We start from the raw sequence: 14,568 nt of genomic DNA on the forward strand, positions 1-14,568 counted from the left end.
ATTTGCTGAAAATTCGAGTATGTGGGTTTTGTGACTGAAATCTTCAGACTTTGACAGAGTTGGGGTGGGCCACCTCCCCCCACTTCCTAGTACACATGGAAGCACTGGTAGTCACCCCCCCAAAACCAACTCCAGCGCCACTGGCCTTGCTTCAGAGACACAGCAACGAGTCCCGGAAGACTCCACAGAACCGGAGATCCCTCCAAGTCCCATAATGAGCCAATTTCCCTGGGGCACCCCAGATGGAGCAGGTGCAGTCTCCCCGCCTACTCCAGATGGAATACCTGCGATCAAGAGCTTCCACAAACAAGGCCCAGGTATGCGGGTTCCAGGACTAAATCTCCATGCTGCAAGGTGGCAGAGGCACCAGGCTGTCCCTCCCTGGTTCCCCACCTGCTCATCGGCCTGGCTGTCACCCCCACAATGTGCCTCCAGGTTCCATCTTAGTGTACCAACAGCCCTGGTCCAGAGACACCCAACTGAATCCAAAAATGGATTAGTGCCCTACAGAAATGTCTCTGGAACCAAACCAACTACAATCAAGGATTCCAGAAGCTGCAGCACTCAAGATTTTCTAAATGAGCAATGGACAATAAATGATCTAGCATCTGCCCCTGGCACACAGGCTTGAATGGTGGTGGGAAAACCCAAGCAAAACATAATGCCCCAAATTAGAGAATATTGGGGAAATTGCCGGCCATGGAGGCAGGGTGGGGACTGGGATGGAGGCTGGGGTGATATACTGGGGACATGGTGATGGAAAGTGTGCATTGGTGGAGAGTGAGTGTTTGATCATTGTACAACCGAATCTCGAACATGAAAGCTTTGTAACTATATCTCATGGTGATTAAAAAACAAGTAATGTGAAGTTCACACCCAATTCAATCAGCTTAATCAATGGCTGAATAAATAGTAGTATTACTACATTTAAAAAAATACTTTTAAAATAATATATATACTACACTTGCCTTATATGTCAGATTCATATGATATAATTTGAAGCAATGAAGAAAAATCACACGTAAATGACAGAAACAGATCATCTCTACGATTCCCCCACTAAGCTCCAGAATTCTGAAACCCTTACTCACAAGAACTAAGGGGTCTCTTTCATACCTTTCTGCAGGGGTGAAGTTTTTGGTTGCTTGCCAACTGAAATCTGCACTTCCTTGGCATCATCTACGTCTTGAACATGTGATGGAACAATGGCTGTCAGGTAGTTAATTGATGAGAGAAGAGCTTGTGTTTGCAGTAACAAATTTAAAGATGAAAAAGCCACCTAGAAAAATGCATTTGAAAGAAACAGCTTCTTAGGCTGAATTTTTCAGTCTCTACAATGGACTCCAGAGGCTTCAAGAGACTTGTACTACTTGCTTACACAGCTTGGAAGGAAGAAGAAGAAAACAGCCCAAGACAGACTTCCTCGGCAGGGGACACATAAGGAGAACAAGCAATACACACTTTAGGAGGTTCATGTGCACAGCAAGTAACCTACGGACTCTGAGTGCCAAGCACAACGATTAGAAGGCCCGTATGCTGCCTGTGATGACTAGCACACACCTGGCTTTGGAACATAAATGGACTTGTTTATTATGATATAAAACATGAGTTAGAGCATTAAGCTTCACAATCACTTGTTATGTCGTAAATGATTTCAGATGCAATACTCATGATATTTTAATATAAAATGAACAGTCATGAGATCTCAGTAACTAAACTCCTAAAATCATAACCATTGTTTAAATATGTGTGTACATAAATTTGACTTGTGGGGGATACGCATTACATTGTAGCACTGTCATCCTGTTGCTCATCGATTTGCTCGAGCGGGCACCAGTAATGTCTCCATTGTGAGACTTGTTACTGTTTTTGGCATATCGAATATGGCACGGGTAGCTTGCCAACCTCTGCTGTGCGGGCAGTATACTCTCGGTAGGAATTAAACCCGGGTCAGCTGCGTGCAAGGCCCTACCCGCTATGCTATTGCTCCACGCATTACATTATAAACAGTAACTCAGAAACGAAGAAAACAGCACAAGTTGCTTTTAAGAACATGGAGTTCCCTTGTGCAGGAGCGAGAGCTCAAAGATCTAAGCACTGAGACCATGCCTAAAACCCCAGCAACACGTGGTCCCCCAGCAGTGCTGGGAGCAACCCCAAGCCAGGAGCCCAGAACAGCCCGTGAGCACTGCCAAGCATGTGCCCCCTCCCCCCACACAAGAAAAATACGTAGCTTTTTAATAACATTATTTTTAAAACTCTGTCCATGGGAATGTATTTCTTTTCATTATCTCAGGACACTACGTGGACACAGAAGTTATGAAAGGTCCACAACGTTCAAGTCTTCATCCCTCAAAAGGAAACCAAAAACTCTTTTCTCTGCTTTTCCTTTCAATACAGCTCAAATCTACATTTCCTATTTTCTTCCTGCACTTTACTCTTTTAGTATGAGTCAGAAATACTCATTTCCCCTAGAAGTTCAAACTTTCTCAGCCCTACATCAGAACACAGATGTACTGTGGTTTGTTTAGAAACCAACTGGCTGTAACATTTCACTATTCTGAATCTTTTTTTTTTTTAAATCATAATAAGCATTATGAGATTAATTCAGAATTTTTCTATTTCCTGATTATTTCAGCAAATTACCAGACCATATTCATCAAAGGTGATTTGATGTGCCCAAGTGGGCTGGTTCCAATACGATTCTGCGCCCAGGTCCCGTGTGCAATGGCACTTGCTCACTGCACCACCCCCTGGCCCTAACACAAAATTTTTTTTTTTCCTGACAATTTCAGGCTCAAAGCAAGGTCTCAAACCAAGGCAGAGCACACGACAGGCATGCATTCTGCCACTGAGATCTCTCCTCTTCAAAAATATAACATTCTTTACCTGAGAATTTTTTTACCTTAAGTGTTTGCTCAGTTTTTTCAAAAGTAGTTTGAAAACTAGGTCCATTCTTATCAGCCTGAAAAACAGAAACCAAGAACGTACAGAATAGATTAAAATCAAAGTAAATAAATCACTTATTTAGGACCTCTGTTTATTTTATTTATATTTAATTAAAACCATATTGCTATAGTTATACTGATCTTATTATCATTACTTTAGAGAATTTTTCTCCATTGAAATATGGGAGGCATGTAGCATTCACTTCTGGGAAATTGCAGTTAGAGATCAGAATGAAAAATTCTTACAGTGAGAATATTTATAGGTCACCTTCCTACCATCTAGTATATGAATCCCTACCCGCTATGGTCTATTTAGTCTTTGGCAAAAAGTCTACCTTAAGATCTCTCCTAGTTTTCTTAAAAGCTTCAATCTTCAGTGAACCCTGAACTGATGAGATCGTCACACCAAGTCAGAAGTCTTGTCTCCTGGGCTTGCGGCACATGACTGGCATACAGAGACCCCAAGTTTAATTCCTGAGACCAGAGCTTCCAGAAACCACAGTTCCCCCAGCATTACTGGACCATGTTCTGTCATGTACTGCAGGACCACTTGGTCACGAGTACTTTTGAGAAACCCCCTCCCCAAACATCTACATCCCATGGTAATTTCCCATCAGTTCATCCAGCTCAGACCTTGGGGAAAGAAGCAATAAATTCAGATTTCTGTCTCTGCAAGGCTCTTTCTGGCCAGGCCATCATCCTGTCTCCTGCTGTGATGATGCTGACACTCTTCTGAACTCAAGAATGAATCCCAGTGTGGAATTTGCCTACTGGTCAATCCTCCTACCAGTCAAAGATGTCCTTGAGAACGGGAACGGGGACTTCTTTTCATCAATGTGTTCCAAACGGAGCCCAGCATGACATTCAATAAATGCTTGTCTATGTTTTCAAAAGTCAGCAAATTCAAACAAAGCCAAGTCCCTTGCCAACTTCTCCTATTCTATATTTTGGGCCCTTTCTAATCCTGGCAGCTTTCCTATAAGCACAGTCCAATGTGACTGCAATCCCTCTGGTGGGGGACAGTCGTCAAATGTCACCTGCACATGCAGGAGCAAGAGCAGGTATAGATGGACCAGAAAGCAGGAGTGGGACCAACCTCACCCCCAGCTTCCATCTTTGGTGGCTTTGTAATGTCCTGTGCTTAAATAGAATAGGAAAAAGACAGACAGAAAGCAGATACTCTTAAGGATGCAGCCCTGAGGTTCAAACCTATGATTCACAACTGGTCATCTTTTTCTTTCTAGAAGGAAGACTATAGTAAACAGTAAGTATATAAATTTCCCCTAATCCTTACCTTAATATACTCCACTTTCAATAAATCTAATCCAGGTTTGTCAGAAGAGCTAATCAAGTGAAGAGGCTTCTTTTTGGATCCTTCAACACAGAAAAAGGAAAAAAAAGTGTTCTTTTACAAGATTTAAATTTTATAGATTTTTGTTTTATAACACAGCGAGTAAGGTGTTTGCCTTGCACGCAGCCAACCCGAGTTTGATTCCTCCGTCCCACTAGGAGAGCCCAGCAAGCTACCAAGAGTATCCCGCCCGTACGGCAGAGCCTGGCAAGCTACCCATGGCGTATTCAATATGCCAAAAACATTAACAACAAGTCTCACAATGGAGACATTACTGGTGCCCGCTAGAGCAAATCAATGAACAACAGGATGACAGTGGTACAGTGCTACATGTTAATTAAGACTTAATAGACGATAGACATGTTTTTGTGATTATCAAATATTAAGGAATAAAGAAATAAATCACTTTAAATCCTTGCCTTACTTTTGATATTCAACTTACTTAAAAGCATGTATATTTGTCTTCAGTTGATTTTATATTTCCTCTGTTCAAAATAATTTTAAAATTTTCTGTAGATTTTAAAGACCATGTGTGCATTTGCAGAGCAGCGGATAGGTGACAGTTATAAGATTCAGAAAATCTGAATTCTAAGCCATATCTACCATAAAAAAAGATATAAAACCCTAATTTTCTGAACTACTATCACATAAAGGCTTGATCCGAAAAGCACGCAGTGGGCCAGAGAGAGCACAGCCAACAAGGCATTTGCCTCTGTCCAACCTAGTCTCAATCCCTGGCATCACAAATGGTCTCGAGTCCTGCCAGGAGTGATCCCTGAGCACAGGGGCAGGAGTAAGTCCTGAGAAACTGGGCATGGCCCATTAAGAAGCGGGGAGGGGCAAGGAAGAGAAATAAAGAAAAACATGTAGTATCTTACTGAGCACTAAAAAATCTACAACAAATATTTCTGTTATATACATATACATATATATGTAGACATATATATAATTACATGTATTTTTTTCTCTTAAAGTTAGTTTTCTCTCTTTATCAGGCATGGAAATGTGGCTTGGTGGTAGAGCAGTTGCACTGCATGGCTTCACATGCAGCCCGGGGCACAACCTCCACCTAGAGACAGCCAACACACGTACACCTGGCACTGCACTTAGTCTGACTGAGGCAACGGAAGAAGAAAGGAAAGAAAAGGAAGAGGCAGAGCAAGAGGGGTAGTGGGAGGAGGAAGGAAGAAAGGAGGAAGGTAGGAAAGGGAGGAAGGAGGGAGGGAGGGAGGGCAGGCAGGCAAAGGAAGAGCAGAAGAATGATGAAAGAGGAAAAGCTACTCTGCTTGGCTGGGCCGGCCCTGACGCGGGCTCCGGGCCCACTGCTGTGCTGCAGGCCCCACAATGACACTATCGATATCCCAAATGGCCTTCGGAAGAAAGAGTCTCCTCAGGCTAGCCCAACAGAGACGGCCCCACACAGAGGAGTAGTTTGTTATGTTCTGTTTTCTTAAAGAAAGGGGAAATGCTTAAAAACAGCAGATATTACCAAGGCAGAGGCAGCAGAGCTGTCACTGGGGAAGCAAAACTCATCCCATTCTCCCCTTCTTTGCAGTTCTAGAGTTCCTGCTTCTTAGACCTCTCAGGACTTTCCCCTGCTTCCAAGTCATACATCTCTCAAAGGAAACACACTTGCCAAGCTTATTACATAAGTGTCACCGTCACTCACTGTCATCCCATTGCTCATTGATTAGCTCGAGCGGGCACCAGTAATGTCTCCATTGTGAGACTTGTTGTTACTGTTTTTGGCATATCGAATATGCCACGGGGAGCGTGCCAGGCTCTGCCGTGCGGGGTGGGATACTCTGGGTAGCTTGCCGGGCTCTCTGAGAGGGGCGGAGGAATCAAACCCGGGTCAGCCACATGCAAGGCAAATGCCCTACCTGCTGCACTATCGCTCCAGCCCACATATGTGTACTATACATATTATAAACACATATGTAAAACAACCATGTAAGCTCCATTTTAATATGTCCATTTTTCATCCCTCAAAAATTCTAATGTAAATAGAAGATATATACCATACTTAACAAACCACAGGATCTTTATACAAGAATGAATTTTACTTCTCACCATGTTTTAGTTTTATAACTTGATGCATTCCTGACTATTCAATAGAAAGAACAGAGCCTCAATCTATGACTACATATAAATGTTAAGTTACCATTTGTATGACCCACAGTCCTGAGTATGCCACTTCTCCATTTAACCTTCACTTACAGACTAGAAATCCTACTGCTTATCGTGGTGACTCAGATGGACTCTCAGAGGCAGCAGGCCGGAGTCCTTATGAACCATGAAGTCTGTGAACTTACATGAAGCCCTAGGACCAGACTTCCAGCTTTCACTCACGCTTCAGCAGCTTACTAAGAATTTACTTTGAGTAAATCATATAACCAAATTATGCCCTAGTTTAGTTCTTCATATGTAAATGGATATAATAACAATGTTCACCTCCAAGCACTGAGCTATTGATTGTAAAATGCTTGGTACAGTGCTATTTCCCATTAGACGTATTGATATATTAGTATACTCTATAATGAGTGAATGTTTCAAATACTCAAAAATGCTAATGTATTCATTATAGACCATAATTTCTATTTTTACAGCTATTACCTTGAATTTCATGGTAATCCAAGCTGATTTTCTTTAAATAAGATACTGCCGTTAAATCAAATGTTCTCACAGTCGCCTCTGTTCCTAACTGAGCAACATTAAATACTAGAATTGTTTCTTCTTCTTTCTGTTGTTTAGTAAATTCTAAAATCACCTAAGGAAATCAGAACAAGCAATGAAAGGTTGGTAAGCTTGAATCATATTTAAGGTTAAAAAAAATCCTTCACATGTATCATGAGCAAAGTAGACCCTTTGCTCAAGCGGTTATATCACAATGATCAAAATTGCCATCTTAAATCCTGTTATTGTAAACAAATGACCTATATATAAATAATGATGAAATTTTATATCCAATCTTATATTGCTCCAGGACCGAAGTGATAGCACAGCGGGTAGGGCATTTGCCTTGCACGTGGCCGACCTAGGTTCGATTCCTCCATCCCTCTCGGAGAGCCCGGCAAGCTACTGAGAGTATCCCGCCCGCACGGCAGAGCATGGCAAGCTACCTGTGGCATATTCGACGTGCCAAAAACAGTAACAACAAGTCTCACATTAGAGATGGTAGTGATGCCCACTCGAGCAAATCGATGAACAATGGGACGACAGTGCTACAGGGCTATCCATTATTGATTTACCTTTACAAAAATAAGACTGCATGAATTTGGGTGCTGGAGCCATAGTACAGTGGGTAAAGAAATTACCTTGCAAGCAGCCACACCGGGTTCAATCCCTGGCACCCCATCTGGTCTCCCAAGCACTGCCAGGAGTGATTCCTGAGTGCAGAGCCAAGAGTAACCTCTGAGCACTGCTGGGCATGGCCCCCAAATCAGACAAACAAAAGGCTGCATGGATTCTTCCTTAATTTATTTTCTTATACCCCTGGGGCCTCCCCTCAGAGGGTGAAGCCATGCAGTGCACATCTGGATCTGTCAAGGAGCATTAGGCTCCCACAGCCAGGCCAGGTATTGCAGGAGTAGTCTCTGGGCCTGGAGCACTGTTGGTGAGACCCATGTGAAAACAAAACAGACACGTCTGGTGACAAAATAAGCATCACCACTTACTTTCAGATCTATCAAAATCAAACCAACAATCAGGCATGACACACACCAGTGGAAATGGGGCATGTCAAGAACACAAGCACCATCAGCATTGGTGGGTGTGTGTGCAAAGGGAACTCTCTCACAGCAGTGGGAGCAATCTGGCTCAGTCCTGATGGGAAACTGGGGATTTATCAAACAACTAAGAATGGAGCTCCCGTATGACCCAGTGAACCCAATAGCTGGCATCTATCCCCAAAACATGAGAACCATAATTTGAAAGGACATATGCACACCTATGTTCACTGGAGCTCCAGGGAAACTAGCCAGGGTTTGATACAACCAAATGCCCTAAAATAGACAAATGGATCAAAAAGCTGTGGTATAAACACAATTAAATACTACGCAGCTGTAAGAAAAGATAAAATTATGCAGATCGCTGCAAACTGGAGAAACAAACAAACTAAACCAGAGGGAAAAGGAAAAATACAGATGTTTTCACTGATCGGTGGTGGAGTAACAAGACAGGGAAATGGCAGGTACAGATTATGGCAAATCTCTGGCCCTGGATTAGAAAATTAATACAGCAGAGAAAAGAGGAGCTGGGAGGAAGGAGGACACAGGGAACTGTCAATAATATAAAGGCACTGTTCAAAGGACTTGGACATATTCATGAATGGGCAGACCAAGTACACACACCTCTTTAACTTCAAACTTTAACAGAAGATTGATAAGCTCCTCACTAGGGGCCTCTGGGGCTTTCTTCAGCTCTGACCCCTTTGTGTTTTTTCCACCAATGTGAGTCTCTCCGTCCTCAGCATCAAAATACTCATCATCAGACTCTGAAAAAAGAAAACATTTATTGGGTTGAGATAATGTATAGTAAAAACTGCCTGAAGCACTCAAATTTAAATGTTAAAAATAAATATTCATTTATGAGGCATATAACCTCTTAATTTCAATATTTGGGGGGGTGTTTAGGCCATACCCAGCAGTGCTCAGAGGTGACTCCTGGCTCTGCACGCTGGGGATCAAACATGGGTCGGCCACGTGTAGGTCAAACACCCTACCCACTCTGCTGCCTCTCTCACTCCCAGTGTTGGTTTTAAGCCCTCCAAGGCTTCTAAATCTGGCATGTGATTAACATAAAATAAAATCATCATATTATTTTTTCTCCATAGTGATAGTCATTTTAATAGTTTAGTCATTCAATAGTTAGCAAACAATTTATGGACACCATCTATTGTCTACTCATCTGCACTAGCCACTACGGACCCTATGATGTAAGGACAGAGAGTCTGCTTACAGAAAGCTTCTACTCTAGCTCAAAGTCAAAGAAAATCAGTGAGGCGAGCATTATGGAAAAGGATCCGGGAGAGATTTGGTCCAGAAAGTGGCTTATTTAGTCCTTCAAGCACAGTCAATCATAAAAATCCTTTCGTTCAAATAAAGACACTTGGGCTTAAAAAGTGACTCAAAGTCATACTGCTGCTTAGTAGCACGAAAAGAGAAGCAAAACCACTTAACCACTGTCACACCTTTGGGAGGACCCTGTGTTTCCTGCAGACCTCCTCTGTGCTTACCAACTCACAGCTTGCTTTGTACAGAAGTTACTACTTCCCTTACCCGACTCTATTCCATCCAGCAACAGTGAAGCACCCAGCAGGCCTTTTGTCTTACTGGAAATAACAGGAATTGTGGCAACCTAGAAAAACATAAAAAGGTTCCTTAATGTACTGCTCAAGAAGGATTAATGTAAAAAAAATAAGGGAAATACTAAAATACTGATGGAAGAGATGGAAAGACACATACACATACTACAATTAAACAATAAAAACAATCAGCTCATAGTTGGCTGGAATTTAATAGTAATCAAACTAGCACCTGTACTTACCAAAGCAGAACTACAGACACTAGGTGGCACACTTATTAGCTGCTTTTTACCACAGTATTAACTGTGCATCTTTAGTTTAGGCTTAGGTTCTAAATATAGCATTAATTTGTTCTCTCAAATATTATGTCAGATGCATCCTTTATTATATACTGCAAAGATCAACTCCAGTTAAAGTGATCTAAAACTTTGAAGTCCAATATACAAGAAAGTTTTATATAAATAATCTCATTTTGCAACATTTTAAAGATTTTTATCTAATTGTTTTTAATGTTTCATAAATTATAAAAATATTTTTGCCTCTCATTTTTATTCATTTCATTTTCATTTAAGTTTCATTTGTTCATTCATTTCTCTTCCTTTGTTCCCTGAATTGATGTTCTATTAGCATCTAAATAGTACTGAAAATAGACTATAATATTTATTTATACAGATTACACATTAAATTTCAAAAGTGCATGAAATAAGTGCCCTTAAAACTTTTTAAATTTTTGAAAAAATGTTTTTGAAAAGTTGGCCAAACATTTTTGGGATACTCCCTTATGGTTGAGACATCGGGGCATCCAGAGGGGGACAGGCTAGCACGGTGCCTGCCCACACAAAGCTGGACGGCCACTCACTCCCACACTGCAAAATTGCACCATGGCTCTGGCCAGGAGCAAGCATCAGCCAGAAACCAACCTGTTGGAAATCTAAGCTTTCTCGAGTGGGGATGAGCTTCCTCCTTGCACCTCCCTGTACTCGGGGAGGCTCCAGCAGGCACGTCTGCACCCCAAAACCACCATTCAGTTCAAAATCCAACTCCAGCTGTACCACCCAGTTAAAAATTCTGGATATCCTGGAGCATCCAGTCAACATCTACAAACTCTACAATACTATAATCTCGAAGCACACCAGACTGGCTGGTTGTAACAAACAAACAGTAGCACAGAAATTAGCTTGTAACATTTTAATAATCCCTCAAACAAGGACTTGATGTCTCCATAGTGAGATACAACTATTTACACTAATTTTCTTCTAAGAAAATATTTTTTGATCATTCTGTAAGCAATATAAAATAAATCATTGAGAGCCTGTTATGGGTGCAGGCTTGAAGGCTGGTTGGGAAAACTGGCGCCAATGGTAGGGGGGAGGTGATAATGATGGTGGGATTGGTGTTGGAATATTAAATGCTTAAAACAAATCATCATGAACAAGTTTGCAAACCACAGTGTTTATATTATATAAAGTGTAGGGGGAAAGTTTACACAAGTAGGAGTCACCTATTTCATGTAAATTCCAAAATATATTAGCACAGAACTGCTTTAAAAGTTTTATCAGTGACAGGTAAGGCATGATTATTACCATTATGAAATCCAAATACAAAATTCAAATGAAATGTACTTTAGATTCCAGAGTTAAAAACTTATGTAAATGAGAATAAGCATTTTGTTATATTGTATTGAAGGGTTTTATCTTCCTTACTTATATAGGTTTAAACAGTGATCACTAATTGGCTCTTTCTGCTTTATTTTCTGATCATTCTATTTGCCATTTCTTAAAGTTTTGTTGAAACAAGTCATATAAAGTAAATTTGTTATGCCCCTAAGGGGGCAAGTAAGGGATGGGAGGGGTAATGGGGACTTTGGCAGAAGGAAGGTCACACTAGTGGTGTCGGAACATTATATGCTTAAAACAACCATATAATGAATGACTTTGTAAATCACAGTGTTTTTAATAAAAATAAAATTTTAAAAAGATTTTGAAGGTTAAATAGTTCAAGGAAAGCTAAAGAGAAAGTTATATAAACATAAATATGCATATACATACAGATATATATAGAGAGAGAGGGGGAGGGAGGAGAGAGGAAGGGGGAGAGATCATTTTCTAATATCCATTTACCTGCCTCTCTGGAGACTTTTCGGATGATTTCTGTGGCAAGGGAATACTGTTAATCAAACATAGCACATCTCTCATCTTCTGATCAGAAATTCTCACATGCATCAAAGGAAGTCCTCCTGAGACTTTGAATCTAAATAGACAAACCAACATTCAAGTCTGAGATCCACCCTCTACATTTTGGTGAGGGGGAGGGAACAGAGAAGGGACTATATGAAGTCAAAGCTACATAAACGTGTCTGTATTCATTGCCATTTATGTACTGTTATTAAAGAATGGGAAGTTCTATGTAAACCCAAGGCCCAGACCATTCATGATTTCTTTTTGCAGTCTCAGGAATCGAATCCAGAGCCTCACCGATGTGATGCATAAGCTCTGCCTCTGAGCTACCTCTCGGCCCCCTCAAGGTACCCTTCTTAGGCAGCCAAACCTTTCAAGTTAACTCATTTTCATGTGAACACTTGCAAAAACAACTGCCTACATTTTAAAACCGAAACTACTGCACACGTTAACCCTTCCCGGTATCAAAGATTTCTAATGTCAAAGAGATCCTAACCTGTTACTGTATCCTCAAAGCCTGCATTGTGTCCTTTTCAACACTCCTCAGCAGCAAGCATACACAGGCCTGCTCTGGGCTCCTGCCCTGCAGCATCCCCTGTGTGAAGGCATCTGGACAGGCCCCCTCAGTCACTACTCTGCCAGCACCTTCTGCTTCGCTTCCCTATTCAGGCTGCCTACGTCTGCTGCCTGCGTCTGCATCCAGCAGTATCACAGAAACGAGGGAGAGCTCTCTTACCTGTCTTCCAAACTCATGGCTCAAGTAGACGAATGTCTAATCGATATGTAAAGAATGAATTTCTATATAATGCACAAATCCCAAATGTTAAAAAAAATATAGACACCTCAAAAGGTCGACCTCAAAAATCTGGTCCCTAGCTCAAAGGAATGAATGCACTGCAAAGGCATTCTGTAAACTGGACAGAGCTACTGAATGCAAAACGATTTTTATCATTTCTGAAACATTACAGAAAACTTAAAGCATGGCTATTAGAGAAGCTGGGTTAACCCTTCCACCTAAAATAACTAAAACATGAACAAAATATATGAAAAATGGTTTCTGAAACTATAAGGTATCAGTTAACAAGAGGCAGTTGAAAAGTGAAAAGCAGGTAAGTGAAGTCTTAGGGGTTCCCAGCATATAGAATGAGATGTGTAGGGTACAGTAAAGCAGAATTTCAAGTGAAATTTTGGAAATGTACAACTCTGGGTGCCTATGAGATAACTCAAATCACCAGTGTGGCCCCAAAACAAAAAACAAACAAAAACAACAACAAAAAAAATAAAAAAGGAAATATGCCTTGCTTTTTAAAACTCCAGTGACACAGATAAAATTTATATTACTAATTTTATAATATAAAGAAACACATACATTACCTGGCCATTCTGGCATCTTTCTCTACCATTGCCTTGGCCAGCTCGACATGAATATCCATGGGCTGCAATATATGCATAGTGGATGGGTGCTGAAATCGGCATTTTTTCCAGTCTTCCTCTTAAAAATGCAAATACAAAGTAACTAGTTATTATTTGTTCCAGCACTTTTTTGGACCACAACTTCAAAGAGGTAATGAAGAACACAGTCAATAAACAACAATTTTCATTTCTATAGAATACAAATCAAAAGAACTTTTTTTTTTTTGCTAGCTTCTGGTGATACCCAGCAGGGACCATATGTGGCACTGCAGATCAAATGGGTCGACTGTGTCGGCTGTGTTCAAGGCAAGTGCCCTCTCCACTGTAGTATCTCTCCAGTCCTCATTTTTAAAAATTATACACACTGATAAAAGTTGAAGACTTCAACATTAAAAAACAATCTAAATTTTGGGGGAAATGTTTATATAATACCTAGTATTTTAAAACAAACATAAAAAAATAGGAATTCAGTACCTTGATTTCAGAATGACTGAAAAGATGGGGAGTTGTAGTTAAAAAATAAAAAGATACACCTCTTAGGTGCAATTATTCTAGCTTAGCACATAAATCTAAAGAAAAATGAGTTTTACCAAGCAATATTTTTATGACAAGGGCATAATATTTTTTATATAGCCCGAAAGACATCATATTAATAACAAAATTTTATGCAAATCTTGAGCGAGAGAAACAGTGCAGCAGGTAAGGTGCTTGCCTTGAATACAGTAGATCCAGGTTTCATCCCTGGTATCACAAATGATCCCCTGAGCACTTCCAGGAGTAATTCCTGAGTGCAGAGTCAGGAATAACCACTAAATATCACGGGTGTGGCCCAACCTCCCTCCACCCCCCAAAAAAAAATCCTATGCAAATTTTCACCTATAATTCAAACTATTACCAAGCACATACAAAAGATACAGCAGTTTTCATGGTCTATGGAAGTACTCCCCTTCAAAAAATTAGGATTGGGGCTGGAAAGATAGCACAGCGGGTAGGGCGTTTGCCTTGCACACGGCCGACCCGGGTTCGATTCCCAGCATCCCATATGGTCCCCTGAGCACCGCCAGGGGTGATTCCTGAGTGTAGAGCCAGGAATAACCCCTGTGCATCGCCAGGTGTGACCCAAAAAGCAAAAAAAAAAAAAAAAAAAAAATTAGGATGCTCCAAACACACTGTTTCTAGAAACTAAAGACATAATGAACCAGCAATCCTTACATAAGTAGAAGAATATACCAAAGCCTCTGGATAATATTTAACTTGATTATCTTTAGAGTTTTAGGACTACATCAAAATTCCTCAGTTATCTACAAAAGCTAAAGTACTACTGGGATAAAGCCTAGGCTAATATAGAAAAATATTTTAAAAATAAAGGCAGCA

General features: G+C 40.7%; 1 protein-coding gene across 9 annotated transcripts in view; it reads right to left on the reverse strand.

Annotated features, from left to right (window-relative positions):
* VPS13C (vacuolar protein sorting 13 homolog C) overlaps positions 1-14,568 on the reverse strand; it is a 185,107-nt gene that overhangs the window by 105,515 nt on the left and 65,024 nt on the right. For all 9 annotated transcript variants that reach the window (XR_008626968.1, XR_008626967.1, XR_008626965.1 and 6 more), the window contains 8 exons: positions 13,156-13,273; positions 11,725-11,854; positions 9,579-9,657; positions 8,652-8,794; positions 6,916-7,069; positions 4,243-4,322; positions 2,906-2,965; positions 1,117-1,279 (listed from right to left, as the gene is read on the reverse strand). Coding sequence is in view for 5 of the 9 variants with exons in the window: in XM_055118553.1 (XP_054974528.1) it covers positions 1,117-1,279; positions 2,906-2,965; positions 4,243-4,322; positions 6,916-7,069; positions 8,652-8,794; positions 9,579-9,657; positions 11,725-11,854; positions 13,156-13,273 (927 nt within the window). In the remaining 4 variants the exon portion in view is untranslated. The remainder of the gene's footprint in view (positions 1-1,116; positions 1,280-2,905; positions 2,966-4,242; positions 4,323-6,915; positions 7,070-8,651; positions 8,795-9,578; positions 9,658-11,724; positions 11,855-13,155; positions 13,274-14,568) is intronic.

This window comes from Sorex araneus, chromosome 10 (assembly GCF_027595985.1).
Source record: "Sorex araneus isolate mSorAra2 chromosome 10, mSorAra2.pri, whole genome shotgun sequence".
Taxonomy (NCBI): Eukaryota; Metazoa; Chordata; class Mammalia; order Eulipotyphla; family Soricidae; genus Sorex; species Sorex araneus.